At 35.1% G+C, this 23,889-nt stretch overlaps 1 protein-coding gene and 1 long non-coding RNA gene across 2 annotated transcripts; both read left to right on the top strand.

The window, feature by feature from the left end:
* The first annotated feature begins 454 nt into the window (after nucleotides 1-454).
* LOC112638331 lies at nucleotides 455-3,263 on the top strand. The gene is made up of 3 exons (XR_003122953.1): nucleotides 455-693; nucleotides 3,006-3,064; nucleotides 3,203-3,263. It is a non-coding gene; the product is annotated as an uncharacterized LOC112638331 (long non-coding RNA).
* LOC112638333 lies at nucleotides 3,263-5,841 on the top strand. The gene is made up of 6 exons (XM_025409837.1): nucleotides 3,263-3,353; nucleotides 3,559-3,822; nucleotides 4,856-4,930; nucleotides 5,034-5,248; nucleotides 5,448-5,607; nucleotides 5,696-5,841. The coding sequence occupies exons 1-6, from the start codon at nucleotides 3,263-3,265 to the stop codon at nucleotides 5,839-5,841; spliced, it is 951 nt and encodes a 316-aa protein (XP_025265622.1).
* The last annotated feature ends 18,048 nt before the right edge of the window (nucleotides 5,842-23,889 follow it).

The following is a 23,889-nucleotide window of genomic DNA, read 5'->3' as shown; positions in this document are numbered from 1 at the left end:
TAGACAGGTGCGAAAATCTTGTTCTACATCCCGAGAGGACTTGTGGAGAATTCTATAAGAAGAGAAGGCGCAAATATTCAGAGAAACGCTAGAAAAATTAATAAGAAGACTGCCAAGATTTTGTGAAGCCGTAATCAAAAATAAAAGCATATATAGATAAATAGCATATAGATGAATCAAAAGTTTAATGTATAAGTTAAGTTAAGTGTACAATTTGTTCTACAATTTTAGTTTATTATATATGAATACTTTTCATAAGATTATTACATTGTTTTATTTATTCCTAGCCATTAGAGCACAAGTAATCTTAGGTGGGCAATACTTTTGAGCGGTAGTGTGTATACAGGGTATATATCCAGCAAAACACACATGTAACTGATATTTCTTGTTATATAACCAGAAAGTATCTGGGAAGTATCATTGATATGTAACTAATTTATGTATATGACACATAAATGTGTTCTGTTTAATACATTTCATATATGTAAAAATAGCATATAAAAGATACGTAAATGTACTACTATTTGATACGTATCATTAACTGTGTAACGATATGTATCGTATTTGTAGCTGATATATATAAGTGATATTTAAATTGGACGTGATAGAACGAATTGTGCGTTTGTGCAGTCGTAGTGTCGCATTAAAAGTTATTCACAAGTATCGCGCACATGATTGCAAAATATATCTGAGGTAAAATATAAATTTTAAATAACTTATTATACTATACTAATAATAATAATCTTAAAGTGCGTAAAAATGTCGAAAAGAAAAGATTTTTGTGATTTATCAGTTCGCCAACAGCGTAGACGTATTGTTAACCTAACAAATGAAGAGGTTAACCTCACAAGATGCAGTGAATTATTAAATGCATCGACAAATAGTATTGTTAATAATGATGCTGCTTTTATACCGAATCTTAATAATGATGGTATTGAATCTAAAAGTGATTACAGTAATTTCGAATCGTTAAGTGATATCGAAAGCGACGAAAATTTTACCGTAAAAATGCAAAATGATTCGACACATGATATTACATATGATATACGTTTTTGGATTTTAAAATATAATATAAGTCATGCAGCAGCAAATGATCTTCTAAAAATTTTGAAAAAGTACGAACATCATAAAAGTTTGCCAAAAGATTCAGATCTTTAATGAAAACACCACGAAATATACAGTCGAATATTACACATATTTTCGAAGAGGGCAAATATATACATTTTGGTTTTAGAAAAAGGCATCAGAGCTTCTATATACAAACATTATGTTAATTTACCGCAAGAAATATGTTTAAATTTTAATATAGATGGATTACCTGTATCCAAAAGTTCTTCTGGGCAATTTTGGCCTATTTTAGCTGCTCTAGTGGATAATGCCTTGTATACTGAGCCATTCACAGTTGGAATTTATTATGGTACCAAAAAACCAGAAAATGTAAATATTTTCTTACAGCCATTAGTTTTAGATATGTTGCTTATAAAGAATCAGTGTGGTATATTTATAGATGAAAAACTTATTCCTGTAAAATAAATGCTTTTGTGTGCGATGCACCAGCAAGAGCTTTTATCGCTGGAATAAAAAATCATACAGGATATTTTGGCTGTACAAAATGTATATGCGAAGGTAACTTTATTGAAAATAGGGTTGTTTTTCTAGAGTACAAATGCTCTCTTCGAACAGATATGTCATTTAAAAACAGAATGCAACCTGAGCATCATCGTATATCATCTATTCTTGAAATACAGGCATCGGTTTGGTATCGCAATTACCCTTGGATTACATGCATTTAGTATGCTTAGGAATTATGAAAAGATTATTGCAATTCTGGGTACGAGGCAAAATGCATGTTCGAATAAAATCACACTTACTACAAAGTACTTCAGATACATACAAAAATAATGAAAAAATTTATACCATTAGAATTCGCTAGATACCCTCGAAGCTTATTTGAAATCGATAGATGGAAAGCTACGGAGTTTCCGTTTGTTTATACTTTATACAGGACCAGTATTATTAAAAAGATGTTTTGTCAAAACGTGTTTATGAACATTTTCTATGCTTAAGTGTATCAATTAGAATACTTTGTCATACACATATGTGTATTAGTCACCGATCATATGCACAGGAATTATTAATTTATTTTTGTAAAAAATTATGGTGAATTATATGGTGTGCAACACATTTCATATAATGTACACAATCTTATACATCTTTCAAATGATGTGGCCTTGTTTGGTCCATTGGATTCATTTAGTGCATTTAAATTTGAAAATTATTTATATAAATTAAAGAGTAAAATATATTATAGGAAAAAATTATTTAGAACAAGTATTCAACAGATTACATGAAACAGCACAAATAGTAAAAAAAAATGAAATAAAAGTATATCCCATTATTCATTTTAAACATGCACAAAATGACATGATCGAGAAAATAGAATTTGCAGGATTTAGTTTATCTACAAAAGAATTTGACAATTGTTGTTTTCTACATGATGGATCAGTAATCTTTGTGGAAAAAATTTTATATCAAAATCATATTTCCTTCTCTGGTAAATGTGTTACAAAATGGAAATCTTTCTTTAATACGCCTTGTAACTCTATCAATTTATCTATTCTTCTGATATCTAAAACTGACATGTTTGCTATCAATTCAGTAAATATAAATCAAGTGCGTGAAAAGAATGTCGTTATTGAAACAGAATCTGGAGATCTTGTAATATTGCCTTTTATACATAATTTTTATTAATATATAATACACTTATTAATATAATATACTTATTATCATTATTCACACTAAAATATGCACACTAATATAGAAATTTTGGAATTTATGTTTGTGGTATGCTATAGAAAATATAAGAAGAAATATGGTTTCCTATGCTGTAGTGCATTTTATAAAAAGCAATGATTACTCAGAGATACCATCATCATGGCTCACTGAAGAAAAAAATAAATGCTGGTGGCCAAAGTTAAAAATGTATCACAATATATTAATTACAGCGTAACACCTGATCCAACAACATGGGAAATTTATGACGTAGAGGTTGAAGGATTTTATGGTATATATTTTACTGTTATGAATAATTGTGCAAACTATTATAGTAAATTTTCCTATGTTTAACTGAAATTATTCTTTATTGAGAAATAGAAATAGAAATTATAAATTCTCTCGTAAAATAAATTATTATGTTCAATAGGAACTGTGCAACTGGCAAGAAAAAAAGCCGAAAACAGCAACTGCACTTCTACTGAAGAGAATGTTTTTTCGTGGGAAAGGTCAGCGAAAAAAAAAAAGAAAGGTTTTGACCAGCGACAACAATGAAAGTTCTGAAGATTTAGAATCAAAATGTAACAAGAAAAGAAATTATGTTTGTTCCATTTAAAAATAGTAATAACAAAATTATTAAATTTTAGTCATGATGAAATTTTATTTTATAGCATACTTTTTCAAATAATAAAATAAATACAATTTTACAACACAATAGAGAAGTGAAAGTTATATAATACGTAATACTAAAATAATTTTCTTCTAAATATTAATATTTTATTACAGGTTATAAGCCTCCTCCACAATTAAATAAGAAAAGCAATGTGATTAAGCAAAATTACAAAATTTCAACACTTAATGTATCACATGACAAGCTACCGGACTCTATTCTGTCTTCTTCAACAACAGATATTTGCAATGGAGAATTTTCTTGTACAGATGTACTAGTTAATGAAAACAATCAGAATAGCAATGTCATAACATTGAACGAGATTCCTGTTGTAATAGCGTCTAATTCAACATATACACCACCAGCTTTTGAAATAGAAGGTATGTTTTATTTCTTATACATACATATATATACAGGGTGGGGCATTTATCTTGAGACAAGATAATATCTCGATTGCAGTCGATTATTTTGAAAAAAGTTTTAGACAAAAGTTGTATGGTTTCAAGGGGACATAAGATGGTGTTATTAGTTTGATCTTGAAGAGCCACCTGAAGGACACGCGAAGGTCAGCTCCAACTTTTTAAATGGGACATCTTATATGCTTTTGCATATTCTTGTAACTCATCTCAAGAGCTTTCCAAAACACTATAATTAAGTTAGTTTTCATTAAGTACTTTCCAAGTTATGAGGCTTGAAATCATTTTTTAATTTTACATAAACCGTAAAATATCTTGTAAAATATTCATTTTTCGATTATTTTACCTTAATACTTTATGTACAAAATAATGAGAGGAATCAATTGGTGTAAAGAAAAGACATAGTTATTTTTAAGAAAAATATGTAATTGTTAATTGCAAATTACATTTTTTTTTTCGAAACAACTATGAGTTTTCTTTACACCAATTGATTTTTCTCATTATTTTGTACATAAAAGTATTAAGGTAAAATAATCGAAAAATGAATATTTTACAAGATATTTTACGGTTTATGTAAAATTAAAAAATGATTTCAAGCCTCATAACTTGGAAAGTGCTTAATGAAAACTAACTTAATTATAGTGTTTTGGAAAGCTCTTGAGATGAGCTACAAGAATATGCAAAAGCATATAGGGTGTCCCATTTAAAAAGTTGGAGCTGACCTTCGCGTGTCCTTCAGGTGGCTCTTCAAGATCAAACTAATAACACCATCTTATGTCCCCTTGAAACCATACAACTTTTGTCTAAAACTTTTTTCAAAATAATCGACTCCAATCGAGATATTATCTTGTCTCAAGATAAATGCCCCACCCTGTATATATATATATATATATATATTTGCATGGTGTATGTATATATGTTATTTATATGTTATTATGTATTATATATTTATTTATATATTATTATGTTTGCATGTGTGTGTGTGTGTGTGATTTAGAACCAATTCGTCCAAATAGAGAAGTTACCTCTGGTATTCAAAAACCAGTCACGGATGCCAGCTCAAATACCTACAGTAAGAAAAAACTTCCAAATATTTACATTAATATTTACATTAATATTTACATTTTACCTTTTTATATATTATTATATATTTACATGTTTTATATATATTGCAGACAAAGTACAAAGAATTCTACAAGAATGTACGTTAATAAAAATGTACGTAAAAAGTATTGATATCCGACTGAAATGTCTCGAGAATAGAAAGAAAAAAAATGATTCCGATGGAGAGGAAGTACAAATAATACAAGATCAATTGCCTATAAAAATAATTGATCAATTGATTCATTTTGATCAATCTATGGAAAACGAGAATGTTAAAAAAGCATTTGTATGTTATTTGGATATATTAGCTGCTTTTGCGACAGAATCAAAATGATCCAGAATAAAATGAGCCTGCGTTGTGATTGGTCAAATCTGAAATATCATTGAATTTTCTATTTATTCTGGATCAATTTGATTCTGTCGCGAAAGCAGTTATTGTATATTACAAAAATGCTTTAGTAGTTAAAATTAATAAATATTTTCAGATAATGTATGTCAAACGTATTGGTGGTGCAAACGGAACAGACAACGTAAAAGCAATATTCAAAAGAATTTTTACAAATCACCTTGGTACAAAGTGCAGTTGGTTAGGCCAACGAAACAATTTCAAGATTTGTGATCTTTCACTAATAACAGTAATTCAAAGTAAGTACTTCCATTTGCTTATTCAATTGATTTCAAATATATTTTATTTATGTGAATATTATTTTTTTGCTTATACAAATATTTTAAGATGCAGTATTGTCAACGCATTACAATTTTCAAGAAATACATTTTCAAAAGGCAGCGAGTGAATGGTTCCGTCTTAGCAAATTAAGGCTTTCAAGAGAACAAAAATATAGACATGAAGCAGACGCAAGTGATAACAAAGAAAATTAAAATAAATAATGAAAATTGATTTTCAAATATTTTTCTTAATATAATTATCTTATAAGTAACAATATGAGTTCAAATGCTGTGAAAAATGTGCAATGTAAAAAAAAGTGCAGTGTGTACAAATGTAGTACAAAACAAATCAAATCTTACATATACATATCACACATGTACACATCACTTACACATGCATATATGACTAGTAACTTGAATAATTTTTGCCATTGCTATAGAATTTATAAAAAATATTACTTTATTTTATTTATATATATTATATACATACACACACACACACATATATATTTATATTTATATACAAGAGTGCATATTTTTTTTTAATTTTATAGTACTAAAATAATAAATTTTGTTTTTTAGCAAATGCTGAAATATATATATGATGTAGGTTAAATTTCATGATACTTCAGACTATATTTTGATATTCAGCATGACATTGTAAAATTATTATTTATCTTTGAAATTTTATTTTATCCTTTTTTCTCAAGTGTATGTATGTTAAATATTTATAAAAAATAAATATATACTTGTGATATATAATTACTATACATTAATATAAGATTTTAATACATTTTTTAATTATTATGTAATTTCTGTTATATAATATTTGCCAAAAATATAAAAAATAACTTAAGAATAAAATAACATTACAATATGGCTAATCCTCTAAATGATACCTATTAATTCCTAATAAACACGCAATGTGGATATACATTAAGTAACATAAACATTTCAAATGCATATATATAACTATGTGTAAATGTGTAACAACATACATTTTGTTCATATGTAAGGCGCACAATAGAGAAAATATAATGAGTAAGAATTATATTTTAAAATAATAAAATAATAAAATAATAAAAAATAAACTAGTAAGAGCCTTTTATATTCGAATTTGTATTTGTATATCACATTTTTTCGAATTTATTATTTTAAAATAATTCTTACTTCTAATATTTAATTAATATTTATTCCTAGTATTTTCTTTATTGTGTGCCTTACATATGAGTAAACTATATGTAACACATTTATACATTGTTATGCATTTGAAATGTATATGTTACCTAATGTTCCGTAACTGAAATATATTTGTTATGTGATATAGTGGTATGATTATATAACATAAATATAATATTTAAAGTTCAGTGATATATATCTCTGATATATCACAGAAGTACTTTTGTTGCTGACATTTAGCAGTACATGTAACATACATGTATTTTACTTATTATGTAACTATGTTACTTGTGATATATAATGTTATAACTCTGAGAGATATATATTACATCTCTGTGTTTGCTGGGATATATATATATATATATATATATATATATACCTATATACATATATATACATATATATATGTATATATATACATATATATATACATATATATACATATATATATGTATATATATACATATATATATACATATATATATATATATATATATATACAGGGTGGGGAAAAAGTATGGAAGCAAACAATTATTTCCGAAACTATTCATTTTTCGACAAAATGTCTTAGACATAATTTTTATGGTATGAAAAGATGTATTATGTGGCATAGACGGCATGACCTTGAAATGACCCTTACGAGCTGCATACAAATAACGTAAAAAATTTCAAATGGAACTCGTCAGTTTTTGTTACAGATTCTTGTAGCTGATGTCGAAACGTTTACAAAACACTGCATATGAGCCCCATTCCCTTAAAAACACTCTCAGTTATGAAACAATTGTGATACAAACAATTTGTATGCACATTGACATTGCTTACTGATTTCGCATCATGACGTTCAGTTGCGTCCACTAATAACATGTAATTGTACCTGTTGTCATATGATACACTGTCTATGAGTCTTCATAGAATTTTTTTATTTCTTGATCATCGCTACCTTATTTATTATTATCATTTATTTTATCCTTAAAAAAGTAGTGTCAATTGGCATACAAGTTTCGGATATTGTGTTTTGAAAATTTGCTATTTTTGTCGTTTTCTATCATAGGAATTGTTACTGATTTTCATTTCTGTAATTTCAAATGTTATTTTCACGATGGCCCGGTTGGATGAATCGCACTTATCTTGCCTTAACTGGTTGGATGAATCGCACTTATCTTGTCTTAACTGGTTGGATGAATCGCACTTATCTTACCTTAACTGGTTGGATGAATCGCACTTATCTTGCCTTAACTGGTTGGATGAATCGCACTTATCTTGCCTTAACTGGTTGGATGAATCGCACTTATCTTACCTTAACTGGTTGGATGAATCGCACTTATCTTGCCTTAACTGGTTGGATGAATCGCACTTATCTTGTCTTAACTGGTTGGATGAATCGCACTTATCTTACCTTAACTGGTTGGATGAATCGCACTTATCTTACCTTAACTGGTTGGATGAATCGCACTTATCTTGCCTTAACTGGTTGGATGAATCGCACTTATCTTACCTTAACTGGTTGGATGAATCGCACTTATCTTGCCTTAACTGGTTGGATGAATCGCACTTATCTTGCCTTAACTGGTTGGATGAATCGCACTTATCTTGCCTTAACTGGTTGAATGAATCGCACTTATCTTGCCTTAACTGGTTAGATGAATCGCACTTATCTTACCTTAACTGGTTGGATGAATCACGCAATCTCTTTCCTTGAGTACGGTTCGATGTACGCCTTAACTGATTCTATGAACTTCGCGTGTCTTTCGTATCGGCAGAAATGATCGAAGCGGGTTATTCTTAATTTGTTGCAGTAATCGCTACTGTTGTACTGATCTCTCATAATGACATTCAGTCGCGTTACACACATTCATGTAATCACACGTACGCTGTCTATTTTCAATTTCGTCGATACGAATTATCACAATTGTTTCGTAACTGGGAGTGTTTTTAAGGGAATGGGGCTCATATGCAGTGTTTTGTAAACGTTTCGACATCAGCTACAAGAATCTGTAACAAAAACTGACGAGTTCCATTTGAAATTTTTTACGTTATTTGTATGAAGCTCGTAAGGGTCACTTCAAGGTCATGCCGTCTATGCCACATAATACATCTTTTCATACCATAAAAATTATGTCTAAGACATTTTGTCGAAAAATGAATCGTTTCGGAAATAATTGTTTGCTTCCATACTTTTTCCCCACCCTGTATATATATATATATATATATATATATATATACAAGATGTCCCGAAACTCATAATCAATCTTTCAAAGACAGAGTCCTGGGATCATCTGAAAACGATTTTTCCTTATCGAAAATGTCGAAGCACTAATAATTTTCGAATTGTAAGTGACTGGAAATAAGGAGTTTTTCGTAAACTAAGCTTTGTAGAAATAAAATATTAACTAAACCACATCCTTCGATTAATTTTAAACAGAGTTTACTTTAGTTGAGTTTTAATTTAAGGTTTAATTGCAAAGATATATGATGACAAAAATCGGGAACATGCAAAAAATGATGGCCTTCATCGACATTTTCGCTGAGGAAAAATCGTTTCCAAATGATCGCAGGAATCTGTCTTTGAAAGATTGATTGTGTTTTGGGACATATATACAGGGGTGATTCAAAATAACCCCTGTGTCCCCTCGTGAAATGACATATTGTCGAGTCAATTCTAAGACGATTTTTCCTTTTGCAAAATTTCGTCCGAAGCTTAGTTTTCAAATTATTAAAGAAAGTAGTTAACGCATGACGGGTCGGATACAACAGGCAGGCAAGGGTGACGCGATTCACCGTCAGACGCGAGCGCTTACGCGGGGCGCCTACTGCGATCAGCTGGTCGCTATACACATACAGACACACATGCGAACACGTATATTCTCTCTCTGTCTGCTGTCTCTCTCTCTCTTTGTCTGCTCCCTCTCCCTCTCCCTCTCCATCTCCCTCTCCCTCTCCCTCTCTCTCTCTCTCTCTCTCATTTCTCACTTCTCAACGTGAACGTGTGTCACATCGCTCCGTATAAATCATAGTTTGTACTGCGGTTTAAGAGAGGTAATGGGAATAAGAGTTTCCACATTGGTGCTGGGTTCGACCATGAACATTATTGTGCGTTATCTAGTCGGAATGTGCTGATTGATGTGAGAAAAACGTAAATTTTCGTGTGACATCCCAACGCGCGGAAGACAGGTGTCGATCAAGGTGCCGATGTGGATGACTCAGCAAGCGCGGGCGCTAAGGTAACTAATTCGTGGAAGACGCTCATTCAGACGGGATTCATCGTTATCGAGATTATCAGTCGGTAATGCGGATATGCTAAATCTCGAATACGCGGAATATCGTTGCTCTGCGTGTAAGAAAGAAATAAAAAACGTTGTACAGCAGTGTACAACGTGTACGAAAGTTTTCTTTCACCCTGGGCGTATTTTCAGGCATAAAATTCTCAAGAGGGATGAATTGGTGAAATGCGAAGGTCCATTTAAAGAAATCGAAAACGAGAGTGATAAGGTCGAAATGAGGAAAACGCCGACAGCGAGCGGGGGTAGAGAAAGATTGGGATCAACGGGTTCAACGGGTTCGAGGGGAGCAACAGTGACTTCATCAGGTGCGAACAAACAGCAAGGAATGGAGGGAAAAATTGATTGGTTAGTAAATACAGTGAAGGAAATGAGAGACGAAGTAGCTTGTAAGAAGGAAATCAAGACGATGATTACGCAGATTATTAGAGAAGAGTTGGAAACCTTTAGGCGAGAACTTGAAGAAGTAAAGAGAAATATACAAGAGAAAACCACAGGAAGAATAGGAAGTTACAGTGAAGCAGTAAAAAATAAAAAGAAAGAAAGCATTTTAATCATACAACCGAAGAGGGAGCAGGAATGTGAAATTACCAAAAAATTGGTAAAAGAGAAGGTTGATATAAAGAAGCTGGATGTAGGAATAACAAAGTTGAAGAAAGGAAATAAAGGATCGATTATTCTTGGATGTGAGAGCGAGAGTGAAATGGAAAAGCTGAGGGATACAGTGCGTGAGAAGCTAGGTGATGACTTCAACGTCATAGAACCGAAAGGAATTAAACCGAAAATAAAAATTGTAAATGTTGGAGAAGAAGAAATACAGCTGGATGATGAAGTCTTAATTGATACAATCAAGAAACAAAATAAAATTAAAGAAGAATTCTACATAAAGATAGTGAAAAGGATGGTTAAAGGTAGGAGTGACGATGATTCCCGTGCTGGAGGTGGAAGAAAAGAGGACGGTTCCTTAATTCTGGATGAAAGGACGCATGAGCTGATGCTGAAAAGAGAGAAAATATTAATCGGATGGAGGAAATGTCCTGTGTTTGATAATTATAGTGTTAAGAGATGTTTTAAATGCTGGGGTTACTATCATATTGCTAAAAATTGTAAGCGAAAAGAAACATGTCATAAATGTGCTGGAAATCACAAAGTAAGTGATGATAAGGCAATAAAGATGAGATGTGTAAATTATATGCACAAGATTAAAACGTACAACTTGAAGATAAATGACGAACATGATGCGTTAAGTAGAAAATGTCCGACTTTCATCAGAGTATTGGAGGGAGAGAAAAAGAGAGCTGGCTGGGAGTCTACTAAGTAGCAATCATGGAAGGAATCAATTGTATACACGAATTCGCAGAGTGTAATGGCGCATAAAGATGAAATTCAAGACTATATAAAGAGGATGAATCTTGTAGCCGTGGCGTTATCGGAGACTAGACTCATTGTGGAAATTGAAGACAGTGAAATGAATGCGCCGGGATATAGTTTAGTTAGATGCGATGGGGAAAATAGAAACACGGGAGGCGTGATGATTTATATAAGAAATGATATCAAATATGATGTAATAGTAAAGAAAAAGATAGTATCAAACTGTTGGGGTGTAGCAGTCGAAATAAGAGATAATATATATAAAGGCGTAATTGTAGTAGTGTATCATTCATTGAGTGCGTCAGACGGCGATTTCTTAAGATTTATAGAGGATGTAGTGGATCTCTTAGTAGCGAAAGGTCAATGCATTATGTTAGGTGACTTTAATATAGACTTAATGGCGGACATGTTTTATGCGAAAAAGTTAGTAAATGAGATGTTGTGTTTGAGTATGAAACAATACGTAGACAAACTGACGAAGATTATAAAAAATAGTCAAACTTTGATAGATTTAGTTTTCGCAAATACTAAGGTAAGCTGTAACGTATATGATAAGCCAAGGATAACAGATTATTTATGGATTAGCGTTGAACTCAATAAAAGTAATATTAAAGAAAAATATAGAGAATTTATTAGTAGAGATTACAGCAAATTTCAGATAGATGAATTTTTATATGCAGTGGAGGAAGGATTAGATAGTAGAGTTAATTTAGAGGTAAACGAAAGAGCAGAGAAATTTGTTCAGAACATGGTAGCAGCGTTAGATATGGTAGCACCAATGAAAAAGTTTAAAATTCTAAAGATATGGGAAGGGAAAAAATGGTATACGGATGAAATAAGATTAGTTACAAATACAAGGGACGAAGCATATGCAAGAGCGGTATATACGGGCAAAGAACAAGATTGATTTCAGTTTAAAGTTGCGAGAAATACGGTAGTTAAAACAATTAGAAAGAAAAAGAAAGAATATTATGAGAACATGATAGATAATAATAAAAATGATCCTGTACTAATGTGGAAAACTCTAAAGAAAGTCATAAGAGGAGAGACTACGGGTTCAAAGGAAATTAATAATGTAGATTTTGAAATATTAGAAAATATAGAAGAATGTACTTTAGCGAATAAATTTAATATATTTTATATACAGAGCATTAATGACATAATAGAATCTATAGAAAAAAATTATAGTAAAAGTACAAAAACTATTTATATTATAAAAAATAGAGGTATAATTGAAAATTTTGAATTGATAAATTTACAGAAACTAGAACAAATTGTTATGGCCTTGCCACGGAAGAAAGGAACAGATGAGGGAATATCTAGTGATATATTAAAAATGAGCTTTTACGTGATAAAGAATGAACTATTGAAGGTAATAAATGATTCATTAATAAAAGATGCATGTCCGGAGGGATGGAAAACATCTACTATAATATCGATTCCTAAGATAGAAAAACCAAAGAAAGCAAGTGAATATAGACCAATTAATATATTACCTATTTATGAGAAAATTTTAGAATTAGTCGTAAAGGAACAAATAGATGAATACTTACATAGTAATGATATTATATCTGAACATCAATCGGGATTTAGAAAACACCATTCGTGTGAAACAGCGATACAAAGCGTCATTGATGATTGGAAGCTAATAATTAGTAAAGGGAAAATGGTAGGAGTAATATTCCTGGATTTAAAACGAGCATTTGAAACGGTGGATAGGACAAGATTGCTAGAAAAATTAGATCAATATGGAATGAAAGGAAGGGTACTAGAATGGTTTAGAACTTATCTAAGCAACAGAACACAACAAGTCAAATTTAACAATTAATGGTCAGAATGTCTTAAAACGGTATATGGAGTCCCACAAGGATCGGTACTAGGGCCTTTGCTATTTACAATATATATAAACGATATAATAGAATCTTGTCCGGAAGAGTGCAATATAAAAATGTTTGCAGATGATACATTAGTATATGTAAGCGGGAGAAGTAGTGAGGAATTAGAGAGGAAAATGAACATGGTATTTAACATAGTAGAAGTATGGATAAGTGTTAATAAATTGAAAATGAATGCGAGTAAAATAAAAGAGAAAATAAAAGAGAAAACAAAATACATGATAGTCAGAAGTGTAAGAAAGGAGCAGAGAGGTAATATTACGTTAAGATGCTCCGACAGAATGGAATTAGAACGCGTTGAAAAAATCAAATATCTTGATGTAATTATCGATGATAAACTACAACTTAAGGACCACTGCGATTATATGCTTAAGAAAATAGGGAAAAAGATTAGTTTTTTAAGTAGAATAGGTAACTTCGTATCAGCGTACACTAGATGTATTGTATATAAGTCCATCATAGCACCTCATTTCGAGTACTGTGTTACTCTATTAATTGGGATGGGAGAAACGCAACGCAATTGAATAAACTTCAGGTAGCTCAAAACCGTGCCATGAGAGTCATTTTGCAATGCAATAGATATATCAAAGTTGAGCACATGCTTCAGGCGCTGCAGTTCATGTCCGTAAGGCAACGATTGTATTATAACGTGGGTGTATTTATTTTTAAAATCTTAAATAACATGGCATCGGCGTGACATTAAGTAACAAAATAGAAATAGTGGGAAGGGAAGGTGATAGACAAACGAGACAGGCCAGAAACATAGTATTAACATTTCGTAGAACTAGAAGTGTACAAAAAAGTCTGTTCTACGAAGGAATAAAAATGTATAATTTTTTACCCACCGAGATAAAGCAATGTGAAAGATTGGTATCGTTTAAGAGACTGTAAAAAGAATATATATTTAACAATGTATAGTAATTATGTATAGGAAAAAGTAACTGAGAAAGCTAATAAAAGATATCTCTCTCTCTCTCTCTCTCTCTCTCTCTCTCTCTCTCCTCTCTCCTCCCCTCCCTCCCACCCACCCAGCAGTTTTTTGTCATAGTAGATTGCGGTAGTAATAATATTAATATGTTAAATGTTTATTATGTTTACCGCATTCTTCAATCGAACACATGATCGCGTTCGATAGCGCCAGTAGTACCTTAACCTACGCAACCTACTACGACAAAAAACTGCTTGCAGTCGCCGAGTAATTTATCGTCGCATTGTCGCGTCGTCGCGTCGTGTAGTGACGTGTCCGTGCGTGTTTCTTTTATCGAGTGCTTTTTAATCGCCAACAGTTATTATTCGACAGTGATTAATAGTGATTAGTGATAGAGTCATTAGTAAATTTCTCGTCTCGTCGAGTGAGTAAATAAATGTGATTATGTTAAAGTTTATAAAAGAATGCAGTTCATGAAAGAAGAAAAACTTTCAGTTAATAATTTAGTGTGGATTTCTGTCTTGTGCAACGTGATACCTACGTTAAATTTGAGAACGTACGATCTATCAGAAAATTCATTTCTCCTTCAGCAATTACAGCAATACATCAGAAGTCATCGAACAAGGTAATAATAACTATTTTTTGACGTTATGTGAAAACGGATCTTGGGAAGGTCAGTGTGTCAAAGAAAATTCGTGAAAAAGAGAGGTTTTTAGTGGGTAGGGAGTACCGAGTAATTCGACTTGGTACTCGAGTCCCACATAACTCACTGGATCGACTGGTGGGTATGCATAAAATGCATTTTCCCCTCTCGTAAAAAAAAAATTACAGGTGAGAGAGAGAGAGAGAGAGAGAGAGAGAGAGAGAGAGAGAGAGAGAGACAGACAGACAGACAGAGAGAGAATCTTCTCCGCGGGGTGCCACCTTGTCGTGGTGAAGCTCCCCTCTTCATTGGAAGAGAGGTTTAAGAGCACACCATTGCACTCCCTCGTCTCTCGTTGGCGCGGGCCGGCAGGAGTCGGGAAGAAGGGTTGCGCTCCCTCCTTGGGCACCTTGATCTGATGCGCATAGGGGTTGGCAGCCCTGACTTCAATCGCCCGGTGACAAGGCATCGTAAGGGGAGGATTGCTCCTTGTTTTTGATATACGGGTGCTCCCGTGGGAGGAGGGTGCCGAGCGATAGGTGCTCCTACCGTGTGAGGCGTTCCTCAAGGGTGCCGGCTGGGACCCCGAAGGACTGTTGAGGTGACTTAGTCACCCTACCGGGCCAGAGGCGGGATTATCTCGGCCTGAGACACCCGAGGGATGTGCGTGAGTATGTGGATGAATGAGTGGGTGTGTGGACGAGGCACAGCCGGCCCCGGTGGATATTCCCATCAGACTAACCAAGGGGGTAGCCCCCGACCGCGGTGGAGAGGTGACGTCGGTATCTGACCTCTAAGACCTGGAAGACGTCGGAATGTAAGCCCCGGACTTGTGCGGGCAAAGTCAGCCTGAAGGGCTACGTTCAATGTGGGAAGACCGCTCCCTCTCCGCTGACGGAGCCTATGACGGGGTTAAAGCCGGGTAACCGGGCGTGTGTATGGAGGATTACTTGGCCAGTATTTCTTAATACCTGAAGCTGGGCAGGCATTCCCGGCGCAGTCTAGCCCGAGGTTTGGGTTACTCGTGATTCGGATCCACGGGATTCAATCGATAGGGGTGACGTAAAATCTTTAGCATCATTCTGTGGACCTGGCCCTCTCCAGGAACCTTTTTTTCAGTAGAATCACTGTGGACGACTAGGACTGGCCACCCGAAAGCCGCTTCTCGGTTGTTGTCCACCTTCATTAGAGTTACTAATCCGGCAGGGAAGCAGCCCTACTGCGGTAGGGCTCCCATGATGGGCGAACTGTCGTTAGTCTGTTGCAGGTATAATATAGAAGACTATCATATAATATTCGGATTGGGGTGTTAACTGGGAGTGTTTTTAAGGGAATGGGGCTCATATGCAGTGTTTTGTAAACGTTTCGACATTAGCTACAAGAATCTATAACAAAAACTGTCGAGTTCCATTTGAAATTTTTTACGTTATTTGTATGCAGCTCGTAAGGGTCATTTCAAGGTCATGCCGTCTATGCCACATAATATATCTTTTCATACCATAAAAATTATGTCTAAGACATTTTGTCGAAAAATGAATAGTTTCGGAAACAATTGTTTGCTTCCATACTTTTTCCCCACCCTGTATATATATATATATATATATATATATATATATATATATGTTATATGAAATATATATATAAATATATATGAAATTTACCCCCCACCCATATTCTCCTATTCGTCACCACGACCACCCTCCCTTTAGCCCTCTCTGCCCTCACCCCTTTTCCACCTAATTTCCCACCTATAACTTTTCTCCCTTCTCTTCCCTTCCGTCTTCTTCCCCATCTTCGCTATTAGAACCATCCCCGCTGTCCCCTTCTCTCTATCACCTCGTTCATTTCCACCCTTCTTCCTAACTCTTCAGCCACAATCCCCTCCATCACTCTCCTTCTCTCCTCCGAATTTCTCCCCCCTCTATTCCTCTCCACACCACGTTCATTCTTCTTTTCCTCCTCATCATCCACTCCTCCCCTCTTTCCCTACCCCTCCTCTCTGACTCCTTCCTCTCCTTCTCTCTTCTCACTCTATCTCTTCTCTCTTCAAATTTTTTTCACATGCCCTCCTCCTCTTGCTTCCTCTCCTCTCTTCATGGCTCTTCTCTCTTCTCTTCTTCCCTCCCCTCACTAGCCCTTTTCCTCTTCCTTTTTTCCTCTTCCTCTTCCTTCACCAACCATCACCAATCTTCCTCCTCCTCTTCACTCCTCCTACTTCTCTCCCCCGAGTTTCTCCCTCCTCCTCTTCTTTCTTGATCTCATTTTTCCCTATTGACTTCTCCCCTCTCCCTCTCTTCCTCTTCTTCTCATCTCCATCCGTCACTCTCCCCTTCCCCTCCTCATCCTTTCCTCTTCCTCCCCCTCTTTACCCCTTTACCTTTTCTTCCTTCCTCTCTTGTATGCCCCCTTCCTTCCCTCCCCTCTCTTCTGTCCCTCCTGATTTCGTCCACTCTTCCTTTCATTCCGTGCTGACCCTCCACCTTCCTTTCCTCCTCCCGTACTTTCTTTTCCTCTTCCGTTCTCTTCTCTTCATCTCTCCGCTTCATCTCCCTTAATGTGACATCCTCTTCTCTCCTGACCGCTTCTGTCCTCTCCCTCTGTCTCCCCTTCTCCCTCCTTTCCTATCCTTCCACTACTCTTTTCACAACTCCTACCAGTTCCTCCACCGCTCTTCTTATACCTCTTAACTCCTCCACCATGCCACCACTCTTCACCGGTTTCGTCATCTCAACCACTTTTACTGCCTGAACCACGTGCTTCTTAATTCCGTCTCATCACTTTTGTCTACTCATCAATATCTCGATCATTCTTCCCTAGTGGCCGTCTTCTCACGCCATCTACCTTCTTTTCCAGAGAATTTCATTCCTCTATCGATCCCTCGATCTTCTACTTCCCTAGTGGCCCTCTTCTCACGCCATCTACCCTCTTTTCTAAAAACTTCATTCTTTTATCGGTCCATCGCTCTTCTATTCTCACGCCCTCTCCAATTACTTTTTATCATTGAACCGCTCTCTTTCTCTTGCCACCTTCCCTCTTCCCCTCCACCTCACTTCCTTCCTTACTCAGCACTTTCACCATAATTATACTCCTCCATAATTTCCTTCCTGTTTTTCCTCCGTCACTACCTCCATGTCCTCCTCTTCTTCTACCCCTCCTCTCACTTTCCTCCAACTCTCTCCCCATTTTATCACCTTTATCCACCTCATTTTCCTATTCTACACCACCACACTTTCCGCCCTGTCATTCTTTACACGTCATGGCCGACCCTCCTAATGGGTGGGGGGGAAAGCTTGGGGATGGGACACAGAAAGGAACGAATGGAAGGAGGATGAGGTGGAGACGGAAACGGAGGGAGAAAGTGATGAGAGTTAGGAAAGGGGGGAGAGGAGAAAGGTGGAGGATAAAGGGGGAAGAGGGTTAGAGAGAGAGGGGGGAGAGAGGAGGATAGAGGAGAGAGGAGGAGGGGCAAAGGAATAGGTTAGTTATGTTACAGGAAAGAGCTGTAAAGGAGAGAGCACTTGATGACAGAGGAAGGAGGAGGAAGATGCAGGAAGGGCCCTGAGAAGGACAGCAAGGAGGAAGGGAGGAGCAGTGGAAAGGAGGAGAAAGGAAGGAGAAAGACCGAGAGGAAGCAGGACTGAGAGGAGGGAGACACAGAGAGGGAGAAAGATGGAGTTATAGGGGGGAGGGTTTTTATGTGAGGAAGAGGTAAGGGTGCGTGGGGAGGGAGAGGGTTTTAGAATGTATGGGTCGCAAAATGGCCAGGTCGGGAAAATTGGAGGGATTATGATGTAAAGGTTCGGGAACGCTCCCTGCAAAAGCGCCTTGTAAACCCTGAGGGGATAGACAATAAATTAATGGAATATGTATGAAATTTAATTTAATTCATAAAAATAGGAAAAGTAAAACCATTTTCGACAAACGTACTCAATACACTGCTATATACACACACATATATATAGAACACACACACACACACACACATATATATATATATATATAATATATATTAATACAAACAAATGTTACAAACACATGTGTTGAGCACGTTTGTCGAAAATGATTTTACTTTTTCTATTTTTATGAATTAAATTAAATTTCATATATATATATATATATATATATATATATATATATATATATACGAGGGTGGTCTGAAAAGTTTCCGACCTTAACATGAAGCTAGCAACACTCGTCAACAAGGACTAGGGAATATGTTTGCGCATCTGTTGAAAAGCACTCACCAAAATTTCAGCCATTTTAGATGCGCAATTGTTGTTTGACAATCGTTTGAGTAAGTCGATGTGAGTGTTTTTGTGAAAATGGAAAAAATCGAGTATCGAGCTGTCATTAAATATTTGTTTTTGAAAGGCAATACGCCTACGCAAATCAAAGACGAGTTGGACGCTGTGTACGGGGACTCTGCGCCATCATTTACCACCGTGAAATTTTGGGCAGCTGAATTTAAACGTGGCCGTACCAGCTTGGGAGACGATGAACGTTCGGGACGTCCAAAAACTGCAACATCTGACGATAACATCGCTCAAGTTCACCAAATGGTGCTAAACGACCGTCGAATTAAAGTGAGAGAGATAGCAGAGGCTGTGAATATGTCCAAAGAACGTGTTTGTCACATATTGAATCAAGATTTAGGCATGAGAAAGCTGTCCGCGCGTTGGGTGCCGCATTTGCTCACGTTAGACCAAAAACGTGTTCGAATGAACACTTGCAATGCTCTATTGGCGCAGTTTAGGCGCAATAAATCAGAGTTTTGGCGCCGATTAATTACTGTTGATGAAACTTGGATACACCATTATACTCCAGAAACAAAAATGCAGTCAAAACAGTGGACTGCAAAGGGGGAATCGGCTCCAAAAAAAGCAAAAACTGTTTTTTCGGCTGGGAAAGTGATGGCGACAGTTTTTTGGGATAGTCATGGAGTTATCTTCATCGATTATCTTCAAAATGGAAAAACCATTACAGGAGCATACTACGCATCATTACTGGACAAGCTGAAGGCAGAAATTGCGGAAAAACGGCCACATTTGCGGAAAAAAAAAATTTTGTTTCACCAAGACAATGCGCCGTCTCACACCTCAGCGGTTGCCATGGCGAAAATCCACGAATTGCGGTTTGAACTGCTTAATCATCCTCCTTACTCACCAGATTTAGCCCCCAGCGACTTTTTTTTGTTCCCTAAGCTAAAAATTGCGCTCGGAGGACAGAGATTTTCATCAAATGAGGAGGCCATCACCTTCGTAAACAATTATTTTGCAGAGAAAGACGCCGAGTACTATTTGGGACGGGTTAAAGAGATGGGAGCATCGCTGGGAGAAGTGTGTAGACTTACAGGGAGACTATGTAGAAAAATAAAAATAAATTTGAATAAAAAATGTCTTGTATCTTTGTTAGGTCGGAAACTTTTCAGACCACCCTCGTATATGGGACGTTTCACGTCAACCGGATCACTTGTCTGCCCAAAATTTGAAGCGACCTACAAAGACGTTCGATAGCTTAAAAAATTAGTCTTTACTAGTACTTTCGAAAGTTATGTGCCCCGTTTTGAAATTTAAAATGGCGGATCCAATATGGCTGCTGAAAGTGTGAAAATTAGTAAAAAGCTAATCTTAACTTGGGAGTTACATTACTGAAATTCAAGACGGCGTATCCAATATGGTTGCAGAAACCGTAAAAAGACTACTTAATTTAAAAATCAAATTGTTACTGTGGTTACTACTCTAACGTTTTTTTTTCAAAGTAGTTAGTGAGCAATCCCATCGGTAACTCAGTGAGCTGTTAATATTATATTTTCTCCAGCAGTCTTTTAAGAAAGTTGATGAAAATTTCTTAACTTTCTTAAAATCAAATGTTGCTTCTCCAACAGTCCTTTTCAGGATAGTTGGTGAAAATTTCTTTTTCGCGGTTCAGTAAGCTGGTGTTGCTTCTCCAACAGTCCTTTTCAGGATAGTTGGTGAAAATTTCTTTTTCGCGGTTCAGTAAGCTGGTGTTGCTTCTCCAACAGTTCTTTTCAGGATAGTTGGTGAAAATTTCTTTTTCGCGGTTCAGTAAGCTGGTGTTGCTTCTCCAACAGTCCTTTTCAGGATAGGTGATGAACTAATACCATAGATTGCTTAGAGAGTTACTGTGGTGGTTTCAACGGTCTTTTTCAAATTGACTGCCCTTACCTTTGAGTATCGGATTCCTAATTAGTAGACTTTTTAAAAATTAATCTATAAAATATTAATTAGAGAAAATGGAAAAGAAACGCAAGGACGCTACAAATGAGCCAAAAAAGTTATCTTCCAATAGATGTTCTAACCCATTAAGAAGGGATGGTCATATCGGTAAAAAGTTTGAGGAACATTTCAGAGAATATCTCTAAAATGTTCCCAAACCTAAGTCTGAACGCAAAAATTTGCAGCCAATGCCGAAAAATGTGTAATGAGACAAAGGCAAGGGATTCCTCATTTTGTGAGGACACTGAAGATTCGGATTTCAATGATAATGACCATTCTCCAAGTAAAAAGATTTGTTTGTCCAGAGAACAACAATTAGAAGATCTTTTGGAAGGTTTAAAACATAAATTTAAAAATTTACCTGAGAATGATCCCCTCCGAGTAAGTATACTCACAATAGCTCCAGAATGTTGCAGTATTCGTCAAATAGCTGAAGAATTCCAGGCTTCCTATAGAATGGTCAAACAAGCAAAAGATCTTAGAAAATCGAGCGGAGTTTTAGCAATACCGCCACTAAAAAAAGGAAGGAATTTACCTGATGAAACAGTTTCCAAAGTGATTGAGTTTTACGAAAATGATGAGAACAGTCGTATAATGCCGCACAAAAAGGAGACTGTCACTGTACGTATCGATGATCGTAAGGAAAAAAAGCAGAAGCGTTTATTATTGAGTGACATTAAAGTACTGCACACTTGCTTCAAAAAGAAATATCCTTTATTTCCTATTGGTTTGACCAAATTTGCTGAACTTCGGCCAAAATGGTGTGTCCTTGCTGGTACTTCAGGAACACATAATGTATGCGTTTGCGTTATTCATCGATCGATGCTGCAGGTTTGGAAACATTCAGCAAAAATTTAAAAACTATCTTAAACAACTCTGATGATTGCATTCGTTTCATTCTTTGTGATAAACCTAAAGATACCTGTCATGTGCTTCAATGCAAGGATTGTCCTAAACTAGAAAATTTTTCTGATCTTCTGTTAGGAATATTGAATCAAAACAATATTCGGCAAGTAATTTTTAGTAAATGGCAATCTACTGATCGATGCACTTTAAGACAAGAATGTCTTCCAACCGAAGATTTCGTAGAAGAACTTTGCGAAAAGCTAAAAGAACTAATTTCTCACGATTTCATCTCGAAAGCTCAGTCAAAATTCATTTCTAATAAGAAGGAAAATTTACAAGAAGACGAGGTATTACTTCAGTGCGATTTCGCTGAAAATTAAGCCTATGTTTTACAAGACGCAGCACAGGGTTTTCATTACAACAATGATCAATGCACAGTTTTCACAGTTTTGTTTTATTACCGTTCTGGTGAACAATTAGAACATCAAAGCATCATTTTACTATCAGATAGCACAATTCATGACGCAGCTGCTGTATATACAGGGTGTCCCATTATAAAACATCCAGTCGAATATCTCGAAAACCAAACCCAGGAGAGAAAAATGTTTCAGACAAAAGTTGTTTGGTTTCGAGGGGGCTATAAGATGGTACCATTGGTTTGACCTTGAAGAGTCATTTGAAGATCACGTGAAGATCACCTCAATTTTTTTAAATGGTACCCCCTATTTTTTATTAGATATTCTTGTAACCGACCTTGAGCGCTTTCCAAAAACACTATAATAAAATATTTTTTCGTTGAGTATTTTTCGAGTTATGAGGCTTGAATAATTTCTTAATTCTACATAAATCATAAAATATCTAGTGAAATATTCATTTTTCGATTATTTTACCTTAATACTTGTATGCACAAAATAATGTGAAAAATCGATTGGTGTAAAGAAAACACATAGTTGTTTCAAAGAAAAAATATGTAATTTGCAATTAACAATTACATATTTTTTCTTTGAAACAACTATGTGTTTTTTTTACACCAATTGATTTCTCTCATTATTTTGTACATAAAAGTATTAAGGCAAGATAATCGAAAAATGAATATTTTACTAGATATATTATGGTTTATGTAAAATTAAGAAATGATTTCCAGCCTCATAACTCGAAAAGTACTCTATGAAAAAATATTTTATTATAGCGTTTTGGAAAGCTTTCGAGGTCAGCTACAAGAATATGTAATAAAAAATAGGAGGTGCCATTTGAAAATATTGAGGTGACCTTCACGTGACGTTCAAATGACTCTTCAAGGTCAAACCAATGGTACCATCTTATGGCCCCCTCGAAACCAAACAACTTTTGTCTGAAACATTTTTCTCTCCTGGGTTTGGTTTTCGAGATATTCGACTGGATGTTTTATAATGGGACACCCTGTATAATGCAGCAAAATGTGATACCAATAATTAGAAAAATTTGTCCAAAATTTAAAAAAATCATTTACGCTACTGATGGTGCTAAACAGCACTTTAAAAATAGATACCAAATGAGTAATTTAATGAATCACAAGAACGATTTCGACGCAGAAGTCGAATGGCACTTTCATGCTACAGCACATGGTAAAGGACCATGTGACGGTCTTGGAGCTTCTCTGAAAAGGGAGGCGACTCGTTATAACTTACAAGTACATCAGAATAATGCTATATTGAATTCAACTAGGCTCTTCACTTGGGCAAAGGGAAAATTTGAAAATATTAAATTCTTTTATTACTCTAAAGAACATCATCAAAAGACAAAAAAATTTTTGAATAAAAGGTTTTCTACAGCTCCAGCTGTCACTAACATTCAAATGAGCCACGCATTTATACCGACATCAAATAAAGTATTGAAAGTAAAAAGG

The sequence above is a fragment of the Camponotus floridanus genome, unplaced genomic scaffold (assembly GCF_003227725.1).
Source record: "Camponotus floridanus strain SB8 unplaced genomic scaffold, Cflo_v7.5 scaffold289, whole genome shotgun sequence".
Taxonomy (NCBI): Eukaryota; Metazoa; Arthropoda; class Insecta; order Hymenoptera; family Formicidae; genus Camponotus; species Camponotus floridanus.
Note: the sequence above shows the minus strand (reverse complement) of the source record. Positions and strands in the feature narration are given on the sequence as shown.